The sequence below is a fragment of the Myotis nattereri genome, assembly GCF_964212035.1.
Source record: "Myotis nattereri genome assembly, chromosome: 13".
In the NCBI taxonomy this organism is placed as follows: Eukaryota; Metazoa; Chordata; class Mammalia; order Chiroptera; family Vespertilionidae; genus Myotis; species Myotis nattereri.
The window spans coordinates 42,546,326-42,567,820 of NC_138088.1; the positions used below are offsets into that span (position 1 = coordinate 42,546,326).

General features: G+C 41.1%; 1 protein-coding gene across 1 annotated transcript; it reads right to left on the reverse strand.

Moving 5' to 3' along the window:
* Window positions 1–5,171: 5,171 nt before the first annotated feature.
* On the reverse strand, window positions 5,172–20,940 carry LOC308528694 (cytochrome P450 2C44-like; the record flags this gene model as incomplete). Its single annotated transcript, XM_081104444.1, has 9 exons — window positions 20,741–20,940; window positions 18,571–18,733; window positions 15,891–16,040; window positions 14,658–14,818; window positions 13,999–14,175; window positions 11,921–12,062; window positions 10,777–10,964; window positions 6,628–6,769; window positions 5,172–5,353 (listed from the first exon to the last, which is right to left on the reverse strand). The coding sequence occupies exons 1-9, from the start codon at window positions 20,918–20,920 to the stop codon at window positions 5,172–5,174; spliced, it is 1,485 nt and encodes a 494-aa protein (XP_080960570.1). The 5' UTR covers window positions 20,921–20,940.
* Between the last annotated feature and the right edge of the window lie 555 nt (window positions 20,941–21,495).

A 21,495-nucleotide genomic window follows, 5' to 3' on the forward strand; every position in this document is an offset into this window, starting at 1 on the left:
TGGGCAACAGGTGGTGCCATTTCCCAAGAAGAGCTGCTGGGGGAAGAGATGCTGCAGTCAGATTCAAACAGATGGCATTTGCGGTCCCTGAGGAATAGACAGAAGGGGAAAGCATCCTAGTCAAGGCAGTAAGAAAATAATAAATATGAGTACTATATACATCGCACTGGACAGTGTAGCCAAACTGTTACTGAAAAGCGAGGCAGGCTGAGTGAAGACAATGAGGGGGTGGGGCCCCAGGGGCGTTTGTCTGGGCCAGAGGAGCAGCCTGTTCCTGGAGGGCATTGGAAATCCAGCAGGAGAGGGTGAGCTGGTTCAGAAACTAGAGGAAACCCAGGAGGGTTTACCTTCTTGGAAACCCAAGTAATGGCCCTAATAAAGCAGCACAAAATCCATTAAGGGGTGGCAATTGGTATGCTCCGATGTTTTCAACCACAGATTTCATTTTTTTAAAAAAATATATATTTTATTGATTTTTTACAGAGAGGAAGGGAGAGGGATAGAGAGTTAGAAACATCGATGAGAGAGAAACATCGACCAGCTGCCTCCTGCACATCTCCCACTGGGAATGTGCCCGCAACCCAGGTACATGCCCTTGGCCGGAATCGAACCTGGGACCCTTCAGTCCGCAGGCCGACGCTCTATCCACTGAGCCAAACCGGTTAGGGCACAGATTTCATTCTTAAGTGGCAATTTTTCAATCCACGCTCCGTAATCTGACACTTAATTTTAGTTAAATTGATCTCTTTCCCACAGTCTGTGCAGGGATGTGTTGGCTCTGTGTTCTCACGGATTAAGTTCAAAATTCTCCTCATTTGGCAGGCATTCTGCATAGTCTTGTGTTCATAACTTCTCCCTTATTTATCGGAGGGGGAAGTTCCTTTTTTCTTTTTTGATCTTTTATTTTGCTTTCAGTTGGTTTCAAAAGTTGGAAGTCAATTCACAATGTTCCATTCCCACTATCTTCAACCGGAATACATATTCTTGAATATGCTTTTTCTAAATGCAGCCCTTCAGGGGTTTCCAAGAAGGGAAATGCTTCTGGGGTTTCCTCTACTTTTGGAGTGTGTGTGTGTGTGTGTGTGTGTGTGTGTTATCTTCCTTGGTTAAAATATAAGGTTCTTAAGACCAGAGACAATGTCGTATTTCTTTCTGGACTCCCAGTTCCTCTTATACTTGATATATAACATGCATTAAATACAGTTGAAAAGTTGTAACAAATAATGAGCTATCTCCTTTTCATTGACATTTTGTTGACTTTAGAACAGGACAGGAGATGATTAAATGGGATTTCAGCAACCCTGGCTCCTCCACATGTCCCCACTAACCCTACTTCCCACAGGGCCATCATTGGCTCAGTGCCATGCTGGTTCAGACTGCCCGCTAGCCAATGGAAAGCTGGATGGCATGGACTCTGAACCCATTCTGTGTACCAGTGTTGCCTAATTTGTAAACAGCCTGTACCTGTGTCATCTTCCCTGCTGGAAGTAAAGAGGTTCTTTCTGAGTTTGAAAAACGAATGCAATGTGTGTTCTGATATGACATCATATTGGGTATCAGGGTGTCTGGCAGAGGTTAACTGGAAGAGTCTGGCACAAAGTAATCTGGTCATTGAAAAGAAAGGACGAACATAATTTAGACTTTGAACAGCCCTGGTAAGCAGACCAAACATACTAGGTGGCAACTATATTTCATTGATTCTAAGGTGCTGTTTACTTCACATTTTATTGTCTCTGATGCTGGAAAATATTTTTAAAAAGATGGCATCTTAGATTCAGAGAAATTCAATATTATCTACACTAATAAAAGAGAAACATGCAAATTGGTGTCACTCCACTATGCCCACCAGCCAATCAGGGTGATCATGCAAATCAACCCAACAAAGATGGCGGTTAATTTGCATATGCAGGTGCAGAGTGAAGACTGAAGGCTCCAGCTAGAGTGAAGAGTGAAGATTTTTGAGGCTTGGTTTCTCCCCTGCGGCCGCAGCGGAGAAGTTAAGACTCACTGTGGCCACAGCGGAAAATCCTAGCCTCGAAGCCCCACTGCAGCCGGAGGCAAGAAGCCTAGCCTCGAGGCTTGGCTTCTCCGCTGCGGCCGGACTAAAGGCCTGGGTCCCAGGTGCTGGAGGAAAACCGGTGCCGGCAGCCAGGGGAAGGAAGGCCTATTGCACGAATCTTCTAGTAATAAGAATAAAAGAATTCAACATGTCAATATTATACCAGAGAAATATGACAAATATTAATTGATTGAATAGTGACTAAGCCTGGAATTTTCACATTAAACCGTGAAACAGACTGGAAAAAACCATGAATGGCTTAAAAGATCAAAATTTGAATTTGCACTGACTATGATAGAATTTTCAACGACTTGATAACACAAAAGCCATCATTTATGAGCCCCTGCTAATTGCCAGGGAAAATATATACATCCTCAACTCTCTAACCTAAAAGGTAGGTGTTGCTAATTTCAATTTGTTTAGATGAAGATCAGAGAAAGTCTGGACCTGCCTAAGGTCACACAGCTAGAAAATGTCAGACATAATCAGCTTTCAAACCTATTAGCTTTATTCTGTTCTATGTCCATCCTGAAGCAACTGGGTCGTCATTGAAGATCAAACATATTCTTATGTGTTAGAAACTAACAGAGAAGATACACAGGAAAGAGGAGCCTGAGCAAGCTTCTTGGACTTGGTCTATAAGAGCCCTGAGAACTGGAAATTTATGGAGGGTTTTCATCCCAAATGACCATAAATATGAAGCTGAGTGCAAGTTCACCAAAAATTCAGAGCTAGAACTGACCAAAAATTATATTATAACTTTTTGTACTGGATTATGTTAAGTAAGGTCTTTGAGACTTAATATTTGACATCACTAAAATCAAAGATATTTTGTTCTAAACCTGTCTTGCTGTGATAGCAAATTTGTAGAAATACTTACTATTTACCAGCTAGGACCTATGCATAACTTTCAGTTCATCTCACCTGTCTTTCTTTTTTTTTTTTTTTTCAAGAATCACCAGTCTGTCAATATTTATTTTAACAATTATGTATGAGGCCAAGCATCCCTGGCTGCTACAGGAGTCTAGCAGACAGGAATAGTTAAGAAACAACTTTATTTTGAGCAGGGGGAACGACAACACAGCACTTAACAGCTATATTGTAGTCTGAATCCTGCTTTTCACCTGTCTTTCTATTCCACTTCAACATCAGCCCCAATCTAGCCTGAGTTTCCCACTCCCCTAGGAAGCTCTAGATTGAATTGTTCACTCCCCATAAGTAGGCCGATTCCCTCTAGTTATGGTCATGCCTGGTGCTGGGATCTTCCCCTTTCCTTCACTGGCCTGTCCCACTTCCATACTGATGTTCCAGATGGCCTTGAGCTGGGATGCTTGAACCTGAATTTTGACTGCTATGTGCCCTGAGGCAGGGTTTCAAAGATGCCCATTAGCCATAGAGTACTTACTTGTTAATATGCTTCTACTTATCAGGACAATTGTGTTAATTACTAATGATTTTGTGCTTGTGCATATGTACTTTTTGAAAAGACAACTGTATTGAGATATGATTTACATCCTATAAAATTCACCTGTTTAAGGATACAGTTCCATAGTTTTTAGAATATGCAGAGTTGTGCAATCATCACGACAGCTTAATTTTAGAATACTTTCATCACCCCCAAGAAAATCCTGTGCTCATTTGTAGTCACTTTCTAGCCCTAAGCAACCACTAATCCACTTTCTGTCTCTGTGGATTTGCCTATTCTGAATATTTCATATAAAGGAATCATACAATATGTGGTCTTTTCTATCTGGCTTCTTCCACCGTTTATAGAATATATATTCTTCCCTGTTGAGGCTGAATAATATTCCATTGTACATATATGTATAGTCACATTTTGTTATCCATTCATCTGTCAATGGATATTTGGGTTGTTTCTACCATTCGGCTCTTGTGAATTATGCTCATAGGAACATGGGTGTCAAATGCCAGTTCAAGTCCCTGCTTTCAGTTCTTTGGGGTATTTACCCAGAAGCTCAGCTCTACTTTTAAAGCTCCTTTCCCCCCAGGGTCCCTGGAGGTGGGGCTGCCTGCTGGTTTTTGAACCATCCTTTTGTGGCAGCTGCTGCTCACAGCTGGGCCACTGCTGGGGTAGTTACAGCTGTTTTCTGGGTCACTGTTCTCTTGGGAATGCTCAGTCTTCCCTTGCAGCTCCTCTTGCTCTTCAACCCCCAAATCCACCTCTCACCTCTTTCTGAATAGGATGTGGCTGTGCAAAGTTTGACATCTTATGCAAGAAGGCTCTATGAGCCTGGCCAGTGTGGTTCAGTGGTTAAGTGTCGACCTATGAACCAAAAGATCACAGTTTGATTGCTAGTCAGGGCACATGTCTGGGCTGCAGGCTTGATCCCCAGTAGGGGGCGTGCAGGATGCAGCCAATCAATGATTCTCTCTTGTCATTGATGTTTCTATCTCTCTCTCCCTCTCCCTTCCTCTCTGAAATCAATATAAATATTTCTAAAAAAACAAAAGAAGCCTCTTTGAGCCCCATGCATATCAATAGTTGCAAATAGATGAGGGTGGGGCAGGGAGAGATTTGTGATAGGTTATTGTTTAAGTTCATCTACGTATTTATCTTATCCTAACTGTAGAGGGCCATAACTCATGAAAAGAAATGTTTGAGACTTGAAATAAAGTGAAACATACAAAGAAAATCTATTGTGGAAGTAAGGATTTATTTTGTGAATGTGGCACAAATCCTATACATGCTTTCAATTGGAAATAGAAGTCACACACATAGGCTATTAGAGTAACGTCCCTGTTTTGAAAAACAGCTGAAAATCGGCATATGTCCAAAGCCGCAGAAAGAGTGAAGGCTCTACTATATTGCTAATTATCCCCGACAAAAGCCTTGTGTGGGCCTGGTCTTGGTTCTGCACAGCGTGGTTTATAAAGAACTGTACAGGGTATGAATACAGTGTTTGTGCCCTTGGCGTTTCCAGGACCCAGCTCCTTTTTGTCAAGGCATTTGCAGATTTAAACAAATGTCCATCAAGCTTTTAGTGAGTAGTGTTTCTGTCCTACACAGTATTTAAAATGAAGAGAAAGACTATTGGGGAGTAAGAGGAAAAGCAATTACTTTGAACCAAATTGTTACAAGAGGAAAGTTCTTTCATCTAGGAAGAAGGCGCAGCTTAAAAGGCGGGGGAACGTTGAGAAGCCCAGTAACAAGGGGCTTGATCTCTAGTTCCCTGGGCTCCACCAGGGGCTTGAGGGAGAAGTTTTGCAGGATGGTGGTGAGGAAGAGGAACAGCTCCACGCGGGCCAGGCCCTCGCCAACACAGGCCCGTTTCCCTGGAAGGAGGAGACATCCCCATTAGTTCGCTCCAAATGCAAATACAATAAACAGCTCATATTCAGATACAATGTGCCAACCAAGACAACCAATACAATATGCCCCTAAGAGCCATGGAAAACACTGATCAGAAAAGGGAATTTTATCAACTGCCAGAAGCCAATTATTTGTCAGTATATATCAAAACTCTCTCAAGAAATGTTCGCTCTTTAATTGGGTTGTTCTTCTTCTGGGTATTTAGCCATAGGAAAGAGAGATGCATCTATTAGGATGTCACTTGCATTGTTATTTATGATATTGATGAGTCAGATGAAAACTGTATATCCATCTATAACGAACTAATGGAATAAATTCTACTGCATTTCACACAATGAAACCCAAATATGTTAATGTGGAAGAATATTTAACACCACAGTCTGTCTTTTATCACAACAAACTAAGTGAAAATAAATGATCAAAGATTGTACAGAATGAACCAGATTTTATTTTTAAATATACATCTATTATGTATACTTAGACAACAGTGGTTATCTCTGTAGAGTGAAATGGCAAATAATTTTTATTTCTTTCTCTTTTTTGCTTTTCTGCATTTTCCATCTTTTACGTTGAACACATATTATCACCGTAATTAGAAACAAAACATCTTAACTGTTATTTGTTAAATACTTAGCAAATGACTGAATAAGATAAAGAAGAAGAAAGTGTGCTGACCAATCCTAAGTTGTCTTTATAACCTTATGGAAAATAGTAACCGGGAGCCAACCAGCTCTTGCAAAGAGGCAAGGGTAGGCGGGGCTCAGGTTTCAGAGGGGAAGAAAAAATACGAAGTCGCCAAGTCTCTTTGATGGCCTCTGGCTCTAAGAATCAGAAAGTTAATAATCATTAGTAATTTTAAAAGAAGGAAAAAACGTGTACATTTGTTTTGGAAAAGTCAATATTACAAAGGGGAAATCAACAGATAAGAGTCTGCAAAAGCAGGTCCCTCTGTCATCTGGTAACATGTAGCATTTGAATTGGCTTGACTTCGGTTTCTTTAAAAACTGGCATTATACTCAGTTACCCAACAACAAAACAGTCCCTGGGTGACTTCTCTAATCCTACTGGTGCACAGACTGAAGTGGCTCCATACAGTTACATCAGAAACTGTAACAGTTTCACATGATCAACTTCGCTATCATCCAGGGATTACTTAGTTATGCCAAAATCTCAGTGAAGCTAAAAAGTTGTCCAAAACGTGCAGGTGTATGGTGTGGATGGATTTACTTGTATTTACCAAGGGAAAAGGGTATGAAGTAATCTGTTTTCCTGAGGCTGCCATTTTTATCCAAAAAGTGGCCTGGGTCAAACGTCTCTGGATTGGGGAACTCCTTGCAGTCCAGCAAGACTGAAGACAATAATGGCAATACTGTGGTGCCCTGAAACCAGAAAAGAGAGAGGGATTGTACTTGATCGTGCCTATCCTTGATCCATTAACAAGGCTGACACTCCTAATTAGTGGATGGAATAGGACTGAGCACTCTTAAGCTTGCCTGGGGAGTGACTGTCTTGAGTTATGGCTATTTTATACATGCTATTATCATACAATACTTATTGAGTAACGAGATAATTCTCTTTGGGAAGAGTGGTGTCATGATCAATGTGAGGTAACCAGTTATTGTTGATAAGCGGGGGTTTGCCACCCACATTGTCTAGACATGACCTTTACTGGAATTGCTGCCTCAAATCGGAAGAGTCTACTTTTCTACAATTTGTTCCTTTCTGAATTCAGGTGTGAATGGAAGAAAGTGAGATACGCAAACTTGAACCTACTGAATCAGACTCCCCTTCCCTCATTTGAAAAATGGGATGAGGTAACAAAAACACAGGCTTTCCTCCTAATTTACAGATTTCTGTGAGGCTTAAGTGACAAAACAATATTAAAAGCTACCACTGTGCTTAGCTGTTTATAAAGTGTATTTAATTCTCACTGCAACTGTATCCAGCAGGCTCTCTTCTTGTTCTAATTTATAAGTGAGGACATTGAGATTCAGAGAGGAAAAATAGCTTACTTAAGGTTACACTGTTAGCAAGTGGCATACTTAGAATTTGCCCAAGTTCTACCTGATCATAAAGCATCTAAGTGAAAGCTGCCTTTTTTCCATTTTCACTTTATTTTCTATGTCCTTAAATGTGACTTTAGAATTATTGGAGGGGCAATACATGCACATGGAATAAAATACCCCAAAATATGTAGAAAAGGGTATAAAGTAAAAATAAGTCTCTCTTCTTATACTCAAGTCCTCTGGTTTTCTTCTTGGTGTAATTACTATTAGCATTTTATGATCCATCCTTTGGGAGATATCTTACGGATTTAAAGAAAGGACACTTATAGACATATATCCTCCACTATTTTCACACAAAAGTAGTATCCAATAGTGTGCTGCAGCTTGCATAGTATTCCACTTTATAGAAATAAAGGAAGTGTTAAAGTCCTTTGTAAATGAACATTTGGGGGTTTCCCAATCTTCAAGTATCACAAATATTGCTGCAATAAATATTCTTATTTTATAGAAAGTACGCAAAGGATAAATTCCTAGTAGTGGAACTACTCTTCAAGTTGTATGTGTGTTTTGAATTTTAATAGATATTACCACATTGTCTTCCATAGAGGTTACACCAATTTATACCACTAGCAAAACTATATGCTGTTTTACACCCTGCCAACATACTATGATAAGTAAAAAAACTTTTCTTTAGAATTATTATTTTCATTATATTTCATTGTGTGAGTATATTTTTACACATTAAAAAACCATTTGTAATTATTTTTACTCAAACTTTAATTTTGTTTTTCACGTTCTGCATCTGTTGGTTTTGGGTTTGTTCAAACTGACTATAGGAGTTCATTTTATTTTTCAGTAATTAGTTCTTTCCTCTTATGAACCATGCAAAACTTCCTCTCAGTTTGTCATTTAGCTTTTGACTTTATTTTTCCAGGCAGATTTTTCTTATTTGCATATAGCCAAATTTATCGATTTTTAAATACAGGGCCCTCTTACTCCTCTCTTTTTTTGGTGTTGGGAGTCAATGTTAGAAGTCTTTTAGAACTCTGAAATTCTAGAAGAAAAAAAAAAAGTCACCGCTTTTATTCCTAGTACTTCTACAGTTTAATATTCTATGTGTGTATATTTGAGCCACCAAGAATAAAGTTTCATGTAAGATATGAGGCAGGGATCTGTTATTATTTTCCAACTCCCCCAAGAGTTTTCTCACCTCTGTTGAATATTCCATATTGTCCCTCTAAGGCAGCGGTTCCCAACCTTCCTAACGCCGCGACCCTTTCATACAGCTCCTCATGTTGTGGTGACCCCCAATTTCATTGTTACAAATTGAACATAATGAAAGCCTAGTGATTAATCCCAAAAACAATATGTAATTATATATGTGTTTTCCGAGGGTCTTAGGCGACCCCTGTGAAAGGGTCATTCGACCCCCAAAGGGGTCGTGACCCACAGGTTGAGAACCGCTGCTCTAAGTGGAAGACACCTTCATCAAGTATGAAGTTTTCATGTATAATTAAGTGTATTTCTAGACTTTATTCCTTGACCTGTCTTTTCAGGAAGGTATATTACACTGCTTTAATAACTGTGACTTTGTATTACATTCTAACATTTGGTAAGACCTACCCCTGATTATGTATTTTTTTTTTCCATATCAAATTTAGGATCTGCTAGCTTAGTTCCAAGAAAATCTGGTTGATATTTTCATTGAGATCTCATAAATGTATAGATTTTTTGATTTGGGGATAACTGCTACTTTTCTACCCAAATGCAGAATAAATCCTGTAATTTATTCAATTTATATCTCTCATTAACATTTCAGTTTTCTTTTAATAGATCTTGAATGTTTTTGTTCAGTTTATTCCTAAATATTTTATCCTTGTTTTTATTAATGAAAACGTATCTTCATTCTATTTTAAAAATCATTTTTATTTTATATAGGTGGCAATCGATTTTTTTAAATAATAAATTTGTACCTAACCACTGAATAATTCTGTTTTTGCAATTGTGCTTTGGCTAATTTTCTTTTATTTCCAGGTATAATTATATCGTTTACAAAGTTGCTTCTTTGTTTGGAATGTTTTATCTCACTATTTTTTTCTAATTCTGTTTGCATAATATTAGTACTGGTAGATAGCCTTGTTTTATTCCTACTTAGGAATGCTTTTAATCTTTCATCAATAAGCAAGATTGGGAAATTCATTTTTTTATTCTGGCTAAAGAGATGTTCGTCTATTCCTCCTTTATTAAGGGTTAAAAAATAAAAATGAAGTACAAATAGGCAGTTATAAATAGTCACAGGGATGTAAAGTACAGCATAGGGAACATAGTCAATAAAATTGTAATAATATGTATGGTACCAGGTGGGTCCTAGACTTATCAGAGGGACCACTCTGAAAGGTATATAAATGTCTAACCACTATACTAATGACTAAAACTAATATAATATTAAATGTCAATTATAATTTGAAAATAATTTTTTAATTAAAATGGCCATTGAATATTATCAAAAGTATTTTCTGTACAAATGAGATTATCATATGAGTTTTCTCCTAAATTTTATTTATTTATATGGCGAATTTTATTAAACTAGATTTCCTGGTGTTAGACCATTCCTGTGTTCTTAAGGATCTCAATTTCTTGGTGATGTGAGGTTTGTAATGTGATGCTAGACTTAATGTACTAATACACGTTTGCATTGATAGTTTTAAGTAAGATCGGTGGCTGTTTTGTAGTATTTTTTTTCTGTTTTGCAATATTTTGATCAGGTTGGCACTTTTTCTTCCTCTTCTATGCTCTGGAACTATTTAAATGTAAAACCTAAGCCCCTAATCACTACAGGAGACTGACTATATCCCTAGTGAGCACGTAAGTTTTGGTAAATGCTAAGTGCCCTACAAATGTTAACTGTCAGGAGCGGCAACATCTCCAATGGCCAATACATAAAGTTCTGGGAGGAGAACATTTGGGTTAAAGAAGATCGATACTGGCTTAATTACCTTAGAGCAGTGGTTCTCAACCGTCTGGCCCTTTAAATACAGTTCCTCATGTTGTGACCCAACCATAAAATTATTTTCGTTGCTACTTCATAACTGTAATGTTGCTACTGTTATGAATCGTAAATGTAAATATCTGATATGCAGGATGGTCTTGGGCGACCCCTGTGAAAGGGTCGTTCAACCGCCAAAGGGGTCGCGACCCACAGGTTGAGAACCGCTGCCAGAGTGACCTGAGGGTGCACTGCGCGCAGTGACAGATTTCCAACCACGGCCATCTGACTCTGACTGCTCTCCTCCTGCAATAGAACGGAGAGCCTCTCACGGCCCCACTGAGGGACCGCACCGCCCCTCCTGTCCCAGTCCGTTTTCCCAGACACATCTAACCTTGGGGATGACATATTGTCTGAATTTCGTGTCCTTGGTCATGGCATGTGGTAAATTAGACGGAAGGAGGGTGATGTATCTTTGTATCTCATTCAGCACAGCCTCTGTGTAAGGCATCTTCATCTTGTCCTTCAAGGAGGGCCTCTGGTTGTGTCCAATCACACTGTCAATTTCTTCATGAACTTTGGCTGCAGAGACAGGAATCATGAATGCCACTCACGAGATGTGTTCCCTGGGTACCTGGGAATTATCTGAAATGCTTGCCATGTGCAGCAGAACATGGCCTAGAAAAGGTTCCCAATGTCAAAGCCCTTTTGCTAAACAGCCCATTGCTCTGCTCCTGATGGAATTTCTCTTTTCTATTTTGCTGTAAATGCCAGAGACTTGCTGAAGGAAACATAAAGGCTGGATTAACTATCTTCTCAGCTTCCTGCCTTCATTGGTTTGTTCTCATGTACGGGTGAGGCAAGGACCTTTGCAGCAGGGATTATGGCTGAGCCCATGATTCCTGGCAAAGCAGCTGTAGGGGGACATGTTTGATCCTCATTCTAGCGGGAGCTGCTTCTTTGTCACCTTCATCCAGTCTCCTTCAAGTTTTATGGGGATGGTAAATACCATTTTGTTGAGCAGCATAAACACTGGCTTTATAAGGCCTGTGCTCTGAGAATGCGCTTGAGAAAATCAACCTACCCACATTTCATCTTTGACTGTTGTTATATCACAGCTAAAAATCCCCCTTGGGAAATCTGGTCCATCTTCAAGTTGGGAAAAGAGAGGCCTGAAAGATTAAATGACTTGTCTGAGGCCGCACAGCCAGGCATTGACAGGCCTAGGATGAGCACCCAGCATCGTGACTCACGGGGCTCTCATATGACAAGGGCTTACTCTGTGGCATTGAACCTCATACATAAGACTCAGGATTCAGAAGTTCCTCTGCTTCCAGTTTAAACAACAGCCTTTCAGTTCTCAAAGGTGCTTCCTCCTTATCAGCATTATTAGACAGAGTTCTAATCTACAAACGCAAACCACATACATGGCCATTTGCATGGTGCCCTGAAAGGGGCCCAGAGAAAGCAAAGCAGCCACGGTCAGCCGTGTTTCCCACCCTCGCCTCGTGCCCTGATCACTGAAATGCTTGCTGTACCTTCCACCTCTGGATGTTTCATGAGGAGCAGGAGCCCGTATCTCAGGGTGGAACTGGTGGTCTCTGTTCCTGCCACAAACAAGTTGGATCCACAGACTGCCAAGTTCTCCAAGTCAAATTCAGACATGGGGTTGTGTTTCTCCTGTAGGTGGGAGAGTTAATGGCTATAGGAGTTAAAAGGAAGGCAATGGCTTATCAGAGCTCCATAATCACACACCTTTACTAGTAATTGGCTTCATTTTGTGCACTGTTGTGTAGTGGATAGAAAAAAAAAAGTCAGTTGTGGATCAAAACTCCAAGGTTCAATCCGAGGTTAATCAATGAACAGATGTGAGCCTTTGGCAAGTTCCTTTAATCTCTACTCAGTTTCATAATCTGTGAAACGGAGATAAAAAAAAAAATAGAACATGCTCCATAGGCTTATTATAAAGATGAAAAGAGTTAATGAATGGATGGAAGCTCTTAGAACTATGCCTCAAATATACAAATACTCAGTGAACGGTATCTGCTTTTATTATATTTAATGAAAAAGACCAGATGATAAACTCTATGCAAACACAATGTAGAGAAAGCACTGATTTATAACTGGTCTGTTTCCTTCACTTAAACTGACTTAGATGCTCTCGGCCCCACCTTCTCCCACATGACATTCATTATAATGGCATTTCTAATATGAAGACTGTACTTGTAGGACATTTTCACTCATAATTTTTAAATATATATTTTATTGATTTTTTACAGAGAGGAAGGGAGAGGGAGAGGGATAGAAAGTTAGAAACATCAATGAGAGAGAAACATCAATTCAGCTGCCGCCTGCACACTCCCTACTGGGGAGGTGCCGGCAACCAAGGTACATGCCCTTGACCAGAATCGAACCTGGGACCCTTCAGTCCGCAGGCTGATGCTCTATCCACTGAGCCAAACCGGTTAGGGCTCTCATAATTTTTTACATGGGGTCTACAAAGTGTTTAGACAATAAATTGATCCAGGACTTAAAAATAGTGAGTTTCCTATTTTAAAATGATTCTAGTAAAAATAATAAGGATTAAGTCTTTGTGGATGTATCCCGCACACCTGGCATAAAAACGGGCACTAAACATTTGAATGTTTAATGCTATTACACTAGTTAATAAAATTTCTATATTCCTATATATTTAGATTATTTTTATTGCTGATTATTTTTGGTGGGCTTTTAATACCATTGGTTTTTAAATTTGAGGAAAGTACTAGAGTACTTGTTTTTAAGTTTGCTTTATTTTTAAAACTCTGAATCAAGTTTTTCTTCACACAGTTTCTTTATACTATGTCCCTTCTATTCATTTTAGAATGCAATTATTTCTGCATGTGGAAATTCAAATTTTTAGGCACATTGTCGTTTCCTACCTATAGTCTTTGCTGTCTTTATCTGGAATCAAGAATATTGAGTATCTAAAACTCCCTCACAAGAGAAAGTTCAGTTCATTTTCGTTGTTATTGTTGTTTTAAACATTTTTAATGATTTTTAAAGAGAGAGGAAGGGGGAAAGAGAGGGAAACATCAACGTGAGAGCAAAACATTGAGCCTGAAACCTGGGCATGCGCCCTGACCAGGAATCCAACCAGCAACCCTTCAGTGCATGGGACAATGTTCAACCAACTGAGCAATACCAGCCAGGACAGTTCAGTTAGTTTTTAAAAGTCTTTGCTGATGAAGAGCGTTAGGGAGAAAATGGAAATGTTAACATATATTTTATTTATGTTCTAATTATAACTTCAGTAACTAGGTTGAACTCCACTGTTTTATTTAATTCTTAGCATAAGCCAAATCTATTATGCAATAAGATTATAGAGATTTAATATTAACTTAATTTAAAACAGAGGGAAACAAACCTTATAGGAAAGCAGAAACACTTCAAAAACACTTCTATTGATAGTTATCTTATAGGAAAATAGACGTGGAGGGGAAGTTCTATAATTACTGATAATAGTGTGCCCCATTGCCATAACAATCAAGAATTCCCTCCATGGTGTGACTGTGCTCTCATGCACACCCATGGGAGGGTAGGATGCGGTGCTGGGGAGAGACGGTGCATACAGTACCTGCTCCATCTTGCTGAGGAAACAATCGATGTAGTCTCGAGGGTTATTCTGATCCAGGGACTCCTGATGCTCTTTCACTTTTTCCAGAATGAAATTTTTAACATTTGTGAGCCTTTTGGAAAATGATCTGTGCTCTCCAGGGAGATGCTTTATGAGTTTTGGCCACAGATTGTACATCTGAAAGTGAGGGGAGGGGAGATACACTGAAATTCAGTTTGTAAAGAGGAACCAGAGCTCCTGAATGGGCTGCCTAACCCTCTCTGTGGTCTGGCCAGACACAATCCCTTCCTCCAACTTCCAAGCAGAAGAGAAGGGAGGACAATCACAACATACAGGAGAGCGGCCCTGCCCGTCTCCTTGCTCGTCCCAGCTTTGGCCAACCCCCGAGTCATACAGGAGAGAATGAAAAGAAACCCAGGCAACTGAGAATGTTTTATCTGTCCTCTTTTGTGTGAGTAAAGCCATAGAGGCAAGCAGAGGGCAACCCCCCAATGGTGCTGGGATAACTGCCATTGCACTCATTCACTTGACATACGTGGAGGGAAGGTGACAGTGAATGCTGACATCAACCCTTGTTCCTGGAATAGGTGAGCTCATAGCCCTTTACTCAGCCTGGACCAATGAGATCAACCACCCTACAGATGCAGCCTCGGCCTTACCTGGTTCCATGGAGAGCTTATTTTCTTAGAATTTTCATTTAACAAACTCATCAGGTAAAGTAACTTCTCATCGTCGTACTGGAAACGCTCGTTGAAGAGGGTGGAGCAGATCACATTGCAGGGAGCAAGTGAAAGGATCAAAGTAGGGTCAAAGGGCTGAGCTGACATGAGAAACGAACAACTCTTAACATTTAGGATTTTCATCAAGAACAGCACCTTCTTCCTGCTCAGACTTATACGTAGGATGTATTTCCTCTAAACTTCCCCAGATTAGGATGTAAACACCTTCTAATAATGCTGACACTAGATAGTATTACACTATGCTACTAATAATATCGATTATGTTATTACTAGAGGCCCGGTGCACAAAAATTTGTGCACTTGGGGAGGTCCCTCAGTCCGGCCTGTGCCTTCTTGCAGTCTGGGACCCCTCGGGTTATGTCCACGTACTGGCTTAGGCCCGCTCCCCAGGGGATCAGGCCTAAACTGGCAGTCTGACATCCCTCTGGCAGCCTGGGAGCCTTCGGGGGATGTCCACTTGCCAGTGGGGAGCAGGCCTAAGCTACAGTCAGACATCCTTAGCGCTGCTGAGGAGGCAGGAGAGGCTCCCACCACCACCATTGTGCTGGCAGTCATCAGCCTGGCTTGTGGCTCAGCAGAGCTCCCCCATGTGGGAGCGCACTGACCACCAGAGGGCAGCTCCTGCATTGAGCGTCTGCCCCCTGGTGGTCAGTGTGTGTCATAGTGACCAGTCATTCTGCTGTTAGGGTCAATTTGCATATTACCCTTTTATTATATAGGATAGGAATACAGTACTTTCATAGTCATAAGAGCAACAAATGATATTATAGAGCATGTACATGCTGGATACTGTGTAATTGTCTTGCAAACTATATTATTGAACTCTCATTTGGAGGTTTGACTTTTTTAGCTCTATTTTTCAGATGTGGAAAGTGCATCTTAGAAAAGTTAAGAAACTTGTCCAAATTTCCGTGTCCAGTAAGTGCTGAGGGTGGGAAATGAGTCCAGACTAGAGGGCGTGAGAGTCCTACCTGAAAGCTCTGTGTCACTTTCTCCCACCCCTCTTCCCAGCCAGCTCCCTGTGAATAGAGCAGGTTGTGGGCCTGGGAGTGATTCCGAAAGGTGGAGCTTTGCCGGGGGTGGGGTGGGGGGTGTGGGTGGGGGGGTGCAGGAAGCCCCCTTGCCCCCAGAGGGCTGATCAGTGGGATTCACCCTCTGTCTTTCTGAGCTCCTCCACCAGGAACTGGGCTTCCTCCTGGACCCTCTCCTCGATGCTCCTCTTCCCCATCCCGAAGTTCCTCAGGGTCATGAGGGAGAAGCGCCGCATCTGCTTCCACGTCTCTCCATTGCTGAAAAGGATTCCTAGGGAGAGCAAGGAGCGGGGTTTTCCTCAAAGCTGATCTCTTCCCAGGGCCCCTTGGCAGGGATTCAGCAAATGGCAATCGAAAAGCACAACCTATTCGGGGTTTGGGTGAAATATTTATTTGTCACAAAGAAAAGAAAACCCATGCTCTGGCCAACAGGGGGCTGAGACGATGGGACGGGGCAGGGGAATCCTTGGCCAGGGGAAAACATTCCCAAACGTGGGAAGAGACCTCTCTCTGTCTGGTTTTCTTAAAAATGGTCAAAAGTGGCACGTATTCTCACACACTCCTTTCCTGGGTGTCTGTTTTTATACTTCATACGCCTCCAACGTGTGGTGTAGTTCTCGCTGTGATTTTCTCTGAGAGGATAAGCAAAGCAAAGCAATATGGGATTTAGGATCTTAATCTTCTGTGAATTCACTACAATGAATGTTAGCCTCGTCCAAAAGAGACGAAGAAAGGAGCAAAGGAACCCCGTATGTTCCATACCAATGCGTTCTAATTTCTTCCTTTGTTCAAAACCTGTTACTTAGTCTGAATTTCATATTTCTCCTGATGCACCATCAGTTTCATCAGCATGTTGTATCCTCTCAAAAGTCAATGCGCGTTGGCAGCTGCTAACTGATCTAAGCAAATGATCTAAGACTGGAACATCAAAATACACACCAACTGCCGGAGTCCATTCATTGTCTTCACGAGCTGAGTTTAGACAGAGACCCCCCCAAAAGCTAGTAGCCCTTGAAAGTCCTGGCAAAAGTCAAGGCTTGAAAGTCCTAGCAAAGGTCAGGGCTGTGCATCACCCAGTTAATTAAGACACCACCCAGTTAATCTAGCTAAAGCATCATCCCCACCTTAGTTCACTGAATTTCTTAGATACTTGTGTAGATCCTTGTTGATTATTGTTGATCAGATACCCTGCCTATTTCTGGAAATTGTCTACCGATGAGCTAATCCATGTGTCATTGAAATCTCCTTACCTAAGGCTACCCCGACCTCAATAAAAGATCGGAGCAGCCTTAGCTTAGGTGGAAGTCCCTCTCCTTGAGTTGGACTTGCCCGCCTGGTCCTCCAATATTGCAAAATTATCTCGTGTCTTTTTTCTCATTTGTGTGCGGCCCCTCTTTCAGTACTGAACCCTACTCCATGCGGGACGTGGAGGGAGTCCTACGCGACAACCAACACCTATTTAAGGACTACGAATCCAAAGATGTGACCTATGAGTGAGTATCACACGGGTTAAACAAAAACATCGTGACCTGTGCCTATCACACAGAGGATCAATAAAAGCTTCCATAACTACAGAGCAGGCGTGGAGAGTGGCACTAATGACTGACAATTTGACTTTATCTCTCGGACTGATGTTTGGTCAAAAGGAGGGAATTGTTAATAAAAGAAATACAGGCCGAAATGGAGTCACTTTTGCTAAGCCAGTCACCAAACCAAAACTTAATAACCTGATTGCAGTTTCAGCCTCTCCCAGGAGAGGAATTTTTAACCAATCAGCACAGAATTTCCTGATCTATTCCAGCAAGGTAATCTGCATGATAAAACTCCTGCCATTCCCTTTCTCCAAAACAGTAGACGACCTGGCCTACAAATAATTATTTCTTTCCTTTTGCTATTAACTCCCCTCCCACACCCATCTATTAAAACCTTCCACTTTGTACAACCTCTCAGAGGTCCTCCTCATATATGTGGGGTGTTGTCCAATATATGAACAGCTTCATAAAACCAATTAGAGCTTCAACTTCCCTCAGTTGAATTTTGCTATTTAATGGAATTAAGTTTACATTTCTCTGGGACTTCAATTTTATAATTTTAAGTGGTTTTTGAGGTATATAGTACACATATTTCTTTACATATATCAAGTATTACACAATAAAAATAAAAACAAAGATGGAGCTGGCTATGCCAGAAAGACCAACTATGGATTTAGAAGGTTGGGGTTTTGAACCGAAGGATATCAACTGATCCCTCAACTTTCAGGGAGTGGAAGGAACTAGAGATTGTAATCAATGGCTCAGTCCATCATGGCCATGGAATAGCTCTGGACACCAAAGCCCAGGTGAGCTCCTGGCTGCCGAACACATCAATGGGTAACATTCTCATTTCTAGCGAGAGGACACAGAAACAGAAGCTCTGCATTTGGGACCCTCTCAAACCGTGCCCTCACTGTCTCTTCATTTGCATCCTTCATATGATAAAACTGTAATTACAAGCTAGCACCTTCCTGAGTTCTGTGAATTATTTTACCAGTTATTAAACCGGAGGAGGTCATGGGAACCCCGGAATTTTTCACCAGTTGGTCAGAAGTATGGATGACCTGGGAATCCCTGAACTTATGGCTAGCCTCCGAAGTGAGCTCAGTGTTGTTGGGGAAAACGCCCTTAACCTATGGAGTCTGCACTAACTCAGAATTACATTGCAGTATTGTAGCATCTAATCAGTTGCTTGGTGCAGATCAGACACTTACTGTCAGTCATTTTTTTGCTAAAGAAAATGAACCCACATTTTGATTTGAAACATACCATGTCCTTTTTGGAAATCTGAAATAATTGGAATAGGTCCTCTGCCAAGGAATTCATCACCCTGATCGATCAGAGCTTCCTTCACCGCCTCATATCCATGCAAGACCACAGTGGGCTTGGATCCAACGTACAACGTGTAAACAGGGCCGTACTCTTTGGCTAACTGGAAAAAGATTCAAGCAGGTACATAAACACTATTGCAAAATCTCTCCACTGTAGACTTGGGTAGAAATTAAGTAATAATTTATATATAACTTAGACTTTGCCCCATCCATTTCATTTTAGAAATTTAACCCAGGTTATAGTCATGGGTTCACCCTTTCCTTCATTTATAGTATGCAACCATTAAGCAAATATTTACTAAGCACCTGTACTGTGTCAGACACTGTGTACAGCCCAGGAGCCCCCACTGAATTTAGAGTCTAGTGAAAGTGACAGGCAGCAAATGATATTTGCAATACAAATTGAGCATAATTCTATGAAAGGGATAGAGTGCACTATGTTGGATGTTAATGGGAAAACTTAACAAAACAGAGAGGTTAGGAATCTATGAGGAGGTAAGATTTAAGGTTCAACTAAAGATGAGAAGGAAGCAGCCAGGACATGAGCTCGCGGGAAGCTCACTAAGCAGATATGAAAAAGGAAGAAGCCTATATATTTCTGATAGCATTGTTCCAAGAAGAAAAGGAGAGTATCAAACTTCAGCGGGAAGGCAGGGGAGGTTTGCAGGGGTGGGGTGGGGTGGGGGGGGGGGTAAGTGATCAACCAAAGGACTTGTATGCATGCATATAAGCATAACCAATGGACACAGACACGGGGCGGGGGGGGGGGGCGGTAAGGGCGTATGCCAGGGGTGGGGGAGGCCCGGGGGAGGTCTATGGGGGGAAAAGGAGACATAGGTACTACTATTTGTAATACTTTAAACAATAAAAAAAGTAAAACAGCCAACAATTGGGGTATAGTTTTTAAACACCATTCTGCTCTCTACTTCTATAAGTTTGAGTATTTTAGATCCCACATGTAAGTGAGATCACGCCGTATTTGTCTTTCTGTGTTTGATATATTACTTAGGATCATGTCTTCTAGGTTCATCCATGTTTTAAATAGCAGGATTTCCTTCTTTTGAGGCAGTGGTTCTCAACCTTCTGGCCCTTTAAATACAGTTCCTCATGTTGTGACCCAACCATAAAATTATTTTCATTGCTACTTCATAACTGTAATGTTGCTACTGTTGTGAATGGTAATGTAAATATCTGATATGCAGGATGGTCTTAGGCGACCCCTGTGAAAGGGTCATTTGACCGCCAAAGGGGTAGCGACCCACAGGTTGAGAACCACTGTTTTAAGGCTAAATAATATTCCATGTGTGTGAGACAGAACAGGTGATAGATTATAGATGACAGATATCCCACATTTCCTTTATTTATCCATTGATAGACATTAGGCTGTTCTGGAGAATATATTCTTGCATGATAAACTGCTGGTGATAATATCTTTTCTCATATTTGCCAAGGAATGAATGTCAGTCAGGGTAGCAGAGCTGGGCTGTATCAGAGCGAGATGCTGGGGAGGGGAGTGAGGAACACGACACCTCCTCTAGATCATTTAGTGTAAAACAGACGCAACAACAATAATCACATAGGACACTTGACACATTCTTACATTTGCTGGGCTTGCCTTTTGGTGTTATATGCTGAAGGGATTGGAAGCCTTTATATTAAAGTAAGTTCTGATTGCAGAATGTTCTTATGCACTGAAATCCAACCTACATTTCTGGTCAACATACCTCACTCCCTGCTTGCAAGTGTCCAGTCCAGAAAGAAAGAGGATATGTTTTATAATACGAATTAGACATTCCAAAGTGCCTCGGTGGTGAGTCAAAGAAAGAAAGACTGAAGCCCTACCCGGTTTGGCTCAGTGGACGGAGCATCGGCCTGCAGACTGAAGGTTGCAGGCACATCCCCGGCGGGGTGTGCAGGAGGCAGCTGATCGTTGTTTCTCTCTCATTGATGTCTCTAGCTCTCTATCCCTCTCCCTTCCTCTCTGTATAAAACCAATAAAATATATTTTTTTAAAAAAGGAAGATTGAGGGAGGAGAGCCAGCCTGCACTGGTCTCAGGTGCAGAGCCAGAAGGTGAAGATGGCCAGCCCCAGAATGAAACCCCCTTACCTTGCTGAGAGATGCAGGGATGTCCTTCAGGTTTAGCTGCATCAGATTCCCAATGATGGGCAGGGGAGTGGGGCCCGGTGGGAGCCGTCCCCATTTACGACCTTCTTTCCACACCCAAAGGAAAACCAGGCAAATGACAAAAATAATAAAAACAGGAGTCGTGACTCCCAGCAGCTCCATCTCAGCTTCTCAACATGAGGAACTGCCCGAGTGCTTGTTAGGAGGCAAAGTCTTGTGCAGGGGTGTGACTTGGCAGTTCTTGGATCTGGGGGAAAAAAAACAAAAAGCCACCAAGCAAACAAACAGACATACAAACCCCTGGAAATTGACTTTGGCTTTATTTACTTTGCTGAAGCTTGAGATCAAGACTCATGACCCCTCCCTCTCATTAACAAAATCTGCAACTTTGGATTTTCTAAGCATCTCCATGGCATATACTTTTCTTCTTACAGCACTACTGATAATTAACTATAAAGTTGCATTTATTTTTTTATAACTTTCTGAAACTGTTAAAATAATTAAATTGATAAATTTGAAAAAAAAATAGATCATATATCCTGAGATCTGATTTGGAAAAGCACAGCTGTCAGAGTCGTCCTCCTCAAACATGATTTTTTTATCATGTTTCTCATCAGTTAAGAGTCTACTATGTCCATCAACAGATGAATGGATAAAAAGAAGATAGTATATATACATACAATAAAATATTAGTCACTTTTAAAAAGGGATGAAGACCCATAGCTGGTTTGGCTCAG